The following is an 11,297-nucleotide window of genomic DNA, read 5'->3' on the forward strand; positions in this document are numbered from 1 at the left end:
TTCATAAAACCTGTTCTACTCAATAATGACCTCTCTTTTGAGCATCTGGCAACACTGTCCGCAGCTGACAGGTAGGCTGTATATAAACAATTCCAGTTTACCTTTCGATCAAATCCCGCGCCTTTCACGCATTGTAGAAATTTTTATTAAATTTTATCAATGGATATCACCAAGCAAAGTAATGTTTGCCTTCCTGTCCACTCCCCATTCCTCCGCGGAGTACATTTCTCCCGGTGCAAACTGGTTTACTAACGCCTTCGCGCTTCTCTCTCCTTCCGCAGATTTCCTCGAGCAACTCCCGTCTATAAGGGAAGCGATACAGAATGCAACGTTCTTTGCGATGGACTGTGAGTTCACTGGACTTGCCTCGGATCGTACCATTTTCCCCTTCGATACGCCGGAAGAAGTGTATCTGAAGATGGTGGAAAACAGCCCCCCGTACATCATCGTACAGTTCGGGCTGTGTGCGTTCCGGGTGGAACCGCCCGGCGAGGAGGAGGAGAACGAGAAGAAGGATGGTCAACCGCGCGTATCCTACCAGTGTTACAACTTCTACTGCTATCCCAAGGGCCGCACGAATGTGTTCAGCTGTCAGGGCGAGAGTATGCGCTTCCTCGCCGACAATGGGTTCGACTTTAATCGTCTCTTCCGCGAAGGACTTTCGTACGCCAACGAAACGGAGGAGCAACGCTATCGGGCGGATTTGAAAGACCGGCAAGCTACGCGGGCGGCCAACATTCTCGCTGCGGCGGAGAGTGACCTGACGGAGGAAGAACCGAAGTTGGGGGAAGTGAACGATGTCAACATGATACCGGTGCCTCCCGAACACCAGCAACAGGTGGACGATACGGCGGCCAGTATTGAGGAGTTTTTGCAGTCCGATCGGCAGGAGCTGATCGTCGGGAGTTGCAATGCGTTCCAGCGGAAGCTCATCTATCAGATGATCGAGCAACGGTACCAGCGAAAGGTGTCCACTTCGACGGTTTCGCTCGAGAACAACCAGAAAGCGATCAAGGTGGAACGGAAACGTTCGACGGAAGAGGAGCAGGCGCTGGATGAGCAGCGGCGAACGCGCGAGAACGACGATCTCGAGACGAACGTAGGGTTGTCGCTGGTGCTGCAGGAGCTGGCAAAGGCACGGAAACTAATCATTGGCCACAATATGCTACTGGATTTGTTCTACGTGCTGCGCCAATTCTTTAAACCACTGCCGGCGGACTATCAAGAGTTTAAGAAGCTGACGAAGGAATATTTCCCACTGTAAGTGTTGGATGGGGTACTGTGTCGACTTTGAAGTCATTCTACAATTAATTGACGTTTTTGTCCCATTTTTTCAGCCTTCTAGATACCAAGTATCTATGCACGAATGCGGAGATTAAGGTGAATGTCAACTCCTCCGTACTAGCACACGTGTACGATGCGGTAAGCAAGGCACCATTCTCGATCCCTAAGGTGCATCCCGAGCTGCCGGATTATCAGTACAGCGTGGATGACGAGAAAAAGCACGAAGCAGGCTACGATGCTTACCTTACGGGGTTATGTTTCTTGGGGCTGGTTAGCAAATTCAAAGCTAATCTGCTGCAACTTCCCAAAGATCCCAACTTGAAACACTATCTAAACAGGTGCGATTAAACCAAAATAGACCCACGGTCCCGTGTCATGTGAAACTATATTGTTCCGTTTTGTCGGTTTCTTTTTTAGAATTTTCATCACTCGCCTAACCGACGTGAACTATATTTATTTGAACGGGAAAGAACGTAAGTGATCGTCGATCTTTTGGCCTTATTTCCTATTTTAATGTTGGCTTTCCCTCACCCAAAACAGCCACACAAACGCGGGAACATATCTTCTACGCAACGTTCCCAGAAACCTGGCGCACCGGGGACATCCAGAACAAGTTCAAACCGTTCGGCCCCGTGCACGTTAGCTGGCTGGACAATACGTCCGCGTTTGTGGCATTGCACAACCGTAGTGCCGCGAGCTCGGTGCTGAAAATGATCGGCTATCACTCCGGCTTCAAAGTGTACAACTTTGCACAATTTACGCAAATGAAACTGCAAGTATATATGCCTTCCTCTTTTGCTATACACATTACTTTGAAACCTTTCCTATCCACGCATGTACATGCTGGGTGTAATTTATCTTTTCCGTTGCTTTTTGTACTTCTGCAGCGCCCTGGAGCTAAACGAGGACGAAACGGTTCGAGTAGTGCTGGCCCCGGAGAAGATGCAGGAGTTCGAAGCGCACAACCAGTCAATCAACGGCCGAGCGGGGAAGAAAAAGGACAAAAAGAAGGCCAAAAAATAGAGCGTCCGCAAACGATCACCACTGCCGCCAAGCGGAAGGGTACGGATGAGGCAACGCCGCCTACGAACGAGGCGGACAAGGATGCTACTGCTGCCAAGGACGACGAGCACGACAACGACGAAGACAACGGTGGCGGCTGGAGAACGGTTAAAAAGGCGCGCAAAACATTCACCGATAATAACGATTGGTAGCGAAGGAAAGGGCGCAAACGTGTAGGTGAGTGCTGTTTTTAGATAAGCGACCTGCAAAAAAAAAACGCGCATAAGGAGAATCGTCTCTGGTGCGCCGCACTGTAGTAACCGCACATTTCAGGACAGACCGTCGTGTGCGGCATCTTTCTCTTTCTCTCTCTGTCTCTCTCCTGGTCTCTCTGGAGAGCTGCTGTATACGTGCAAAGGCACCACACACTTGTCGGTAGTGTGTATGAAATGTACAAAAAGAAGAAGAAGACAAAAATAACAAAATTCTGTTACGATTCGTTACGACTTTATCACTCAGCGCGCACTGTTTGAACGAAATTTCTAGTTTAATCACACTTTATGGCTATGTTGGAAAGGGGAAGGGGTATATTAAAACCTTACACTCTAAGGGCCGGACGGTGGCGGTTCAACGACGGTGGGATCTTTCGCCACACAGTCCTTCTTCCAGTCGGTTGGGATGGTCGTCTTCAGCACCGTCTTTAGCTTCTCAATCGGACACACCTCCGTGCAGCCAGGGATCGCGAGTCGTTGCAGCGGCTGTCCGAGCTGCTTCTGGCCCACGGTAACACTGTACTGTCCGGTGCTGACATCACGGTACAGCTCCAGCACACCCATCACACCGTAATCGGGCAGCACCGTCTCGTCCCAAACCTTCAGTGCGGACAGAATGTTAACCACCGTCGAGTCGTGACCGGCGTACAGGAGGATCTTTTTGTGCGAACCGGTCGGGTTGGCGATAAGTGCTTCCCATTCGTTGAGCGTTTTCCGCAGGAACGGACCACCCTTAAGCCGTTTCATCTCGTCGGTGTAGACGTTCAGGGCGTAGCTTTTCTTCGTCAGCGGCAGCAGCTTGTGCGGGTAGTATTCCTTCGTCCAGGCGGGTAGCTTCAGCCCAAACTCCGACTAAAAGCGGGAATGGAAGGGTTACAGCAACGACACAGAAGGGCATTGTGGAAGGATGGCGCTTACCTCCGCTTTTAGCGTACTGAAGAGCGACTGTACGTCGTCCGGAGTCGCTATCGTGAGGCCCGTGATGCGCGTGAGATTCTCATACAGCTGTTTGTTAGCGTTCATAAGAGCTTTAATTTCCGGCATCTGGAACGATTCCTGCACGGTTTCGGTGTACCTCGGGCAGGACACGCGAACTAGCAGAAGCTGTCGAAAGGGAAAAAGGGGGAGAATGTGTTTCGAATGAAATTTGCTCCATCTAAACAGACTATCCAGTGAGCTTACTAACCGTATCTTGACTCAGCGGCTCACTGAAGTACGGTATCGGTTGCCAATCGAGCCGTCGGTTCCACTGGAGTGCCGTACCTTGCGGCGGGAACAACCCAGCCAGCACGAGCTGCATCGACATCTGGGTGCGCGAGACACCGGTCGTTTGGACGTGCACGTTCTTGGCACGGTAGGTCGCACCGACAAAGCGGCCATAGCGCTCGCGAAGCCAAAGACCGATCTGTTCGTAGACTGAGTATTTGCCTTTCTGTTGGGAAGGAACGCAGCAGCAGAATGTTTGAAGGTTAGCAAAACGAGTTGAAAACACTCCCATTTCGGGCACAGCGGCTTACATTCGTCAGCTGTCCCCAGTCGTACGGTTCGAAGGTAAAGTTCACGTACGGATCTTTCGGATAGGTGTCGGCCGGGGTACGCTGTCCGTGGCGGAAAAACTGTAACAAAAAGAAGCAAAGGAAGGCGATTCAAATTAAAAAGCGATCGTTTTTATGTATGGTCGATTATTAGGCTGATAACGAAATCATAGTCTCAGAAGAATGACCAGAGCTTGTTTGCTTTTTTATGATTTGCCATTGATAAGACACACTTCCTGTGTGTGTGTGCCTGGTTTAATCGAGAGAGAGGAGGGTAACCGTTCTTTTTTTTTAGAATGAAATCGTAGAGCCGGCGATAACTGTTTGATATTTTCTATTCCAACCGTATGTACCGATAGGATTCCTAGGAGAATCGCGGAGCTACTTCAAACAGTAAACACAACGCACACACCCCTAACGACAGGACCAACTGCAACAGTTTGCACTTAGTACCTGAAGCTTCCGTTACACGGGGGGTCGTGGCTCGGGCTAACTGGAAACCACCAACCACAGAACACTTGCATAATGTAGGTCAAAAGCACGCCGTCGCCACACTTACCACATGCACCTGCTTCAGCTCCAGGCCGGGCCGACGCCCCAGATGGTCCAGCAGCTCCGCATCGCCGGCCTCGTGCGAAAGGTCCTCCGCGGACGAGGGAGCACCGTACACGCCGTAGGCGGTAAAGAAGACGATCGTCGTGATCAGCACACTGCACGTCAGCATGATTAGCACGCGGCGGCTCAAATAATACATGGCGCAATCGGGGCCCGGCTTTTATAGCGTCTGCTAAGGATGTCGATCGGGGCAGCGAGCCACGCAGGCTGGAGGCACAGCGGGAGAAGGGTGTGTGTGAGTGTGTATGGGCAGATGATTATGTCGGGTGTGTTTGTTGTGCGACTGGGGGGAGAGGGGCTGAGTTGTTGTGTGTTGTTAATTGTTTACAGCCAAATTAAGCCAAGAAACGTCCTGCGCATCCACACACATTCAAAAATTCATTCCGCCGCGTGGTCGTTATAACGGCCAATGGTTGGAGAGCAGTCAGTGTTTGCGTTGGAGTTGTCTTGTCTCTGTCATGGTGGGATGGTTGTTTCTCTGTGTTCTTTTCTGTTTTGTTAATTTGTCTTTGGTTCTAGCAAGGGGGAATGGGAGGGGGGGAGGTCAAAATACCGGTTTAGTCCGGTCTAGATGGTCACCGCGTGATAAGCAGCAACCCCTTTTGGACGGACTGTGGTTCGATCTGCCCCCACCGTAACGAATCAAGTGACAAGTAGTGATCAGTTACGTTGGTTCGCTGCCGGCGGTCGGGTGTCCGGTGCCGGTGGAAGAGAACCGTTAACGGGCGTCGTTACCGTGGACGGTGTATTGTCCGGTACCGGCACACGAAACAGGCGCACCTGGGGCAGGACTGACCTCGTGACGGCGGACAATGTGCGAGACGGGTGCCTGAAAAGGGAAATAAAACCATTAATACATACAAGAATACAAAAAAAGTGTTCGCAAACGAGTTTTTTTTTCGGAAGCAAATTAAACTGTCCCAGAAAGGTTTTGTTGGCAAAGTTGGTCATCGAACTAACGCCACCCGTCGTGTGATAACCTTGAACTTGAGCGCGAATCACGAGTAAACAGTGCTCTCCTAGCTCTTTGCCCTAGTTTGTAGTCCGTCGCACGGATGTGAATCGATCGCTGATAACGATCGCCGAGACAATACACTGCTAAATTATCATAAGTTATCAAGCTGATCAGCTGAAGTTGCACTAGACACGCGCCTAGGGTTTAGATGAAACCTTCTTAATCTTAATGTGAGTCATGTGGCATCACGTGTCTCCCTTTTTGTGTGTGAAAAAGCAACACTTAATAATTTATTAGTGTAGCAACGCGCAAATAAACTATTATTACAGAAAAGAAATAATATTTTTCCCAGGATTTACCAAACATTTTCGTTCCCCTTTTTGATGACGAAGTGTGGCGGGCCGAAAACAATTGTTATCTTTGCAATTATTCGACCCCAGCTGGCATGGTACAATTATGGTTCTATTTTCGCGCGATAACCTCTCGTACCCCATCATCATCATCATCATCTTCTTTACTTCGCTTTATACACTGTGTGGTTTAATCAATTAGAGCTTAGTTTACTTATTTATTTTTTCCTACAATCATTTCTCTGTTATGCCCTACACACACAGAAAACAAACCCAAATTTGCGCGTTTCATAATGGACCACGTGTTCGGCTGTTTGGCACACAAGCGTAAAAGGCTGTAACAATAGAATTGGGGCTTTTACCTAGAAATTGTACAGAAAAGTGTCACCGAAATAAGAACAGAGTACACCAAACAGAGGTAACGATACCATCTGTCTCTGTCTCTCTCTCTCTCTCTCGCTAGTACTCTATCGTTCTCCCTCACTGCCCTGTCGGTGAAGGGAGACTTTCCGGGAAAACGATAACACTTAAGTCAAGAAAGCCTCCAACACAAGGTAGGCCTTGGTTACCGATCTTCTCTAGTTAATGTAAACACATGCTCACAAAGCACACACTTTCCGTTAATAAGAACAATCTTCAATTGATCCCCATTTGCTTCGGTACTGAAACTATTACTGTTCTGCTCGGACTTTGAGTTTAATCCAACATTTCATTTCACCTTCCTCCAACGCACTAAACACACGCAGCGCCTCACAATACAAGATTGATGTCGCTGCTAAACTGATGCCTGCGTGCTACACCACTCTCTGCTTCTCGGCATCAACCGGCGCGGCGATCCTTGTCGATGGACGTACGAATCGGACTGAAAATAAATCATCTCACCGGGTCGCACGAGACGATGCGCCACGCGAGATAAACGATCAAGTATCGAGTCCCGCAAAAAAGACAGACAGGCAGGCTGTGGCTGGCTCCTTTGCTTGGTACAGGGCCGCACCGCTGTTCGGAAGCTGCCGCTTTGCTGCGTGTTTCGTCGCTCTTTTCGCTACACGCATAATTAGCCGATTCATTTGGCCATTGTTCGGCAGACGCGCATCCATCGTATCCGCGCCGCCACTGGCTGTTACACTGGTGATCGTACGACATGGTACTACGGCGCGCTACGATTAGCACGATCGAACGGCTAAATCTAAACTATGCAAGTCCAATATACGAATGAACGATGAAAGAAGCCTTGCTTAGCAGCCAGAAAGGAAAGTTATTTTACCAATTTTAAATTAATTTTGTTTTAGCCGAAATCTTTTTTTGCCAATATCAACCTGCTTGGTGGAGAAGTGTGCGATCGTTTTAAAATAAATCATGCAGCCCCTTCTCATCAAGATGCAGTCGACAGTCCCCGTTTGGAAATTGGGATCCTTCTTGCGGTTCTGCGCACCCGAAATAATTTAACGCATCGCCACAAAAAATGCACGTAAAAGGAACGGTTTCTTCCTCGTTGCATAGATGTTTCATCTTCCTCCTCTGCTGCCACGGTTCGTCGATCGTGAAATGTAAAAACTATTCTATCTTTGGTACGATCAAGTTTTCTCTTTCGGGGTTTGTGTTTTTTTTTGTTAACTATACTGTAGTTTTGGTTGGTAAAGTTGAACCGGATGATGATAAAAGAAAGTGATTTATTAAGTGGAGATCTGTTCCTACTCAAAGTATCTTATTTTCCCCATTTTGGAAAGCTTTCTATAAAACAGGAAATCAGATAATATATTACAACTTACTCATTCCAGTAAAAGTGTAACATATAAACTTATTTCTTCTTTTTTCTAAACTCTCCTTATCACCAGGTCACGCTTTGGCATGGTAAAACAAGTAAGCACACCATAAACCTTCAAACTGGGCACACAAAATAAAGATAAAACGACACAAAAACACACAGTCCCCACATCGAACGAACGTCCCCATCTAGTACGTCTGCCCCGGCTTACCTGTTTATTTGAAAGTTGCCAATTGCTTCTCCCCGAAGGTAACCCTCCTGGTCTAGCGTTGGGATGGCTCCATAACACATTGGAATGGTGTTGGGGGTAAACTTAAACACTGGTCCGGAATTTTAATTCAACCTTAGCGTCCGCTCCGAGCGAATGTGTTCTTAGATTTCACTGTATTTTAACGTTCTTTAGCGTTTTTCCCCCTATCTTTTCGTATGTCCGCGTGCGAAGAATGTCGAAATCCGAAACGTTTTTTTGCACAAATATATGGAGTACCTTCGGTCAGCTGCGTTCCGCCACGTTCAATGTTTCACTCGAAAATGCGGTGAACCGTGACACTCGCGACGGTACGTTTAGAGCTGCTTCCTTCGCGTTCATACCCGGCCAAGTTACTTCCCCATGACTTAATTCTTATCGTGGGGCCTCCTTCTTCTTCGTGGAATGTGAAGGCGTTATCGGTCGGTTTTATCTGGGCTTGCAATCTCTTGGAACGATCCAAACCCATGTACATCCGTGCTCCAATGAGACGGGCCAACGTAATGGACGTGTTTTTCTACTGCCAAATCCCAACCGTGACTGTGACGATCGCTATGAGCGACTCACGTACAACGGAGGGCCGGCGTCACCGCCGCCTTGGATGGAGGAGAGTGATGATTGATCAAATCACTACACAATAGAGCTGCTTAATAGCAGCGTTAACTACTAGTGTATACAAATCTAGCTAATGGTATGGCTCGGTAGAAGGCACAGCACGACCACGACTTTGTAGCACGCAAAAACCCCACAGACAAGCGTGTGTGTGTGTGAGTGTGCATCCCGCGAAAAGCATGCTTGTACTGGTTTTAGACCCTAGTAACCGCCGCTATATGCAGTTTGTGTGCCCTCGTAGTTGCTGTATTTGTTGTGTTTTACTGTTATGGTGGAATTCAGAATATCCAGGTTATTTAAGAAACTTGCTAATTAAATAATTTCGCAAATTTTAAGGTGTTAATTGATAACAGAGGCTCTTGAACATTCATTTCTCAGCACATTAGTGCGATCTAGAATAAACAAATTTAAAAACAAATGTGTCAACTTACTCAGTTGTGTCGCTCCTTTGGCCTAGTCGATGTAATATGCTAGTCGTTTATAACAAATTTCTAACCTACAGCTTGTTCGGATAAGTACTGCTGATTCATTTGAAGGAATTTTAAAAAATATTAAACCTATTTTATTGAGCTTTCCGACGCTATGGTAAGCTGTCAGTATCACTTAACCATGAACAGAAAAATGAGAACAAGACAGTTAGACGAAAATCTGAGAGAATATGTCCATATTGGAGGACTACGGTGCACCCGTGTAACAAACGCACTCGTCGGCACTAAAACTCGACTCACACAGATCACGATTTTAGGTAAACACCGACCGGGTTTGAATGAGCTGCTGCTGCAATCTAACGTCAACCTCTAGCAAATGCTGCTGAACGTATCCTTGCGCTGCGCAGCCCATCACCGGGCAGCGGGTACGCGGGTTCTGCTTCAACAGATTCTCGATGACGCTCTTTTCGTACACGTGATTGCACTGCTTGTTGCGCACCGGCACCTCCAGCGGGCGCTTCGAGATCGGGTCGACCATATTGCCCACATCGGCCTCCATCACCAAATCGCCATCATCATCATCGTCATTGTCGTTTTGGGAGGGCTGGCCTTGCAGCGATGGATTGAGCAGCGGTTTGGCGTACTGCACAAAGTCCTTGTAGCGTTTGTGCCCCCGGACCTGGGGTTTCTTCCGATCTATACTCGTTTCATAGCGCTCAAAATCAAAGCAGAGGGAGGGATAGTCGTTATTTTTATGCAAATGATTGCCCTACCACATTGGAAATTAAATTACCTGGTCGAAGCATTCCACGGTTTGCTCTGCGTAGGATTCCGCTAGCGCCTTCCGGTGGGTGTTCATTTTGCTGTCAATTTCGCACAGCTTTTCCACCAGACTGGTATAAAGCTTTAAATCTTTTAATGCTGCAATAGAAAACAGCACAGACAAATCGTCAATCGTGTGCATTATTAGCATATTCACGCAAGTGAACGACGGCTTTCGCTTCGCGCCGTACTTACATTCATCACCAAACTCTGCCGCCAATCGGACGGTGCTGTTCAGGCTGTCGCTAACCTTACGCATGTTGGCTTCAAGCATGTTCATTTTCGACGCCGATTGCTATTATTATCACGCGATGCAAAACAAAACATACAAAACACTTGTTGCTAAAATTAACAAGGACGCCAAATCGCAACAAAAAAAGTGGAACGCGCAAACCGCCTGCCGCCGAGAGCAGTTTTGTTTATCAACTAATTTTAACCGCCTTTCGGAACATCAACATTCCAACCGGTGACAGGATAGGATCGAATTCGGCTCGGAGCTTGCTTGATCGGATTGTCGATACTGAACATTTTCTTGCTCTATCGTGGGTGTGTGAAATCGATCGGATAAATTTCTGGAATATTTTCGGTGATGAAAATTTGGTCCCATTTTTGTTCTTTGCAAAACCACTATTTAAAAAAAAGATGTGGCATAGAAACAGATAAAATTTAATGAACAGCAATTGATGAGTAACAACAACAAAACGGCGAAAAGAAGCTTTGCTGTCTTGCTGGAGAACTTCCGGTCAAGTGTGCGTTTTTGGAAGCCGCGTTTTGTGCCTAGTGATGGGCGAATCGAGGGATGGTCATCAGGCACTGGAACCAATTTTTTTTTGTATTTTTAAAAAAATATGTTTTATCTAGAAAAAAATATTAAAAAAAGTAAAACTTCAAAAATTAATTATTTTCTTTAGTAAATTTGGTAGGCCATCAATTACTTTTCTTAAATTTATAAAACATTTTCTCTGTAGCTGAATAAAATTTATTACAATTTACGATTCTTCAAATCCTATTCCCTTATGTGTTCTATTCACACACCAGCTTAAGACTTTGATTAAAAAATCATAAAAAAATATTATGAATTAAACAGAATTGTCGGTTGATAATTTCCAAAAAGAACGATTAAAAAACAATTTAATCCGCCAACAGCCTAGATCAGCAGGTTCGTATACGGAATGCAATTTCACAACTGGAATCAAATTCCGCAATCCGTGACGGTTGACATTTACTTGCTGTCGAAATGATTTGCTCCATCCAGCACGCACGAAGGTCATTCGAATTTGCTGCTCTGGAACGTCAAGCCCGGAACCATCGTGCACGCGGAAGCGAAAGCAATGGGCGAACCTTGTGCTATAGTGCGTGCCATAAATACGTTGGCGCCAGCCATTTTCTTCCTTCTTTTGTTCGTGTCTC

At 47.0% G+C, this 11,297-nt stretch overlaps 4 protein-coding genes across 11 annotated transcripts in view; 2 read left to right on the forward strand and 2 right to left on the reverse strand.

Annotated features, from left to right (window-relative positions):
* The first annotated feature begins 50 nt into the window (after positions 1–50).
* LOC1269783 (poly(A)-specific ribonuclease PARN) lies at positions 51–2,782 on the forward strand. Of its 3 annotated transcripts, none has more exons than XM_061651554.1 (6): positions 51–178; positions 282–1,260; positions 1,338–1,622; positions 1,702–1,757; positions 1,825–2,056; positions 2,172–2,782. In XM_061651554.1, exons 1-6 carry the CDS (start codon positions 160–162, stop codon positions 2,305–2,307), a joined length of 1,707 nt encoding a protein of 568 aa, XP_061507538.1. In that variant the 5' UTR covers positions 51–159; the 3' UTR covers positions 2,308–2,782. The 3 variants fall into 3 exon arrangements, with proteins under 3 accessions (XP_061507538.1, XP_061507537.1, XP_308433.5); XM_308433.5 differs by having other exon boundaries at positions 52–178; positions 1,825–2,060; XM_061651553.1 differs by having other exon boundaries at positions 1,825–2,782.
* Positions 2,772–8,999, reverse strand: LOC1269782 (venom acid phosphatase Acph-1). Of its 4 annotated transcripts, none has more exons than XM_061651568.1 (6): positions 7,990–8,999; positions 4,653–5,537; positions 4,076–4,174; positions 3,745–3,990; positions 3,477–3,662; positions 2,772–3,410 (listed from the first exon to the last, which is right to left on the reverse strand). In XM_061651568.1, the coding sequence occupies exons 2-6, from the start codon at positions 4,845–4,847 to the stop codon at positions 2,892–2,894; spliced, it is 1,245 nt and encodes a 414-aa protein (XP_061507552.1). In that variant the 5' UTR covers positions 4,848–5,537; positions 7,990–8,999; the 3' UTR covers positions 2,772–2,891. The 4 variants fall into 4 exon arrangements, with proteins under 4 accessions (XP_061507552.1, XP_061507554.1, XP_061507553.1 ...); XM_061651570.1 differs by lacking the exon at positions 7,990–8,999 and adding an exon at positions 6,896–7,073; XM_061651569.1 differs by lacking the exon at positions 7,990–8,999 and adding an exon at positions 6,376–6,959.
* A 177-nt stretch (positions 9,000–9,176) lies between these two features.
* LOC5667039 (uncharacterized) lies at positions 9,177–10,646 on the reverse strand. Its single transcript, XM_001687886.2, has 3 exons — positions 10,083–10,646; positions 9,859–9,986; positions 9,177–9,780 (listed from the first exon to the last, which is right to left on the reverse strand). Exons 1-3 carry the CDS (start codon positions 10,165–10,167, stop codon positions 9,379–9,381), a joined length of 615 nt encoding a protein of 204 aa, XP_001687938.1. The 5' UTR covers positions 10,168–10,646; the 3' UTR covers positions 9,177–9,378.
* Positions 10,647–11,179: 533 nt separating this feature from the next.
* LOC1269779 (elongation factor 1-alpha) overlaps positions 11,180–11,297 on the forward strand; it is a 3,706-nt gene continuing 3,588 nt past the window's right edge. For 2 of the 3 annotated variants that reach the window (XM_061651564.1, XM_061651563.1), the window contains exon 1: positions 11,280–11,297. This exon is cut by the window's right edge. The gene's annotated coding sequence lies outside the window, so the exon portion shown is untranslated. The other variant, XM_308429.4, reaches the window with a different exon arrangement.

This window comes from Anopheles gambiae, chromosome 2 (genome assembly GCF_943734735.2).
Source record: "Anopheles gambiae chromosome 2, idAnoGambNW_F1_1, whole genome shotgun sequence".
NCBI lineage: Eukaryota > Metazoa > Arthropoda > Insecta > Diptera > Culicidae > Anopheles > Anopheles gambiae.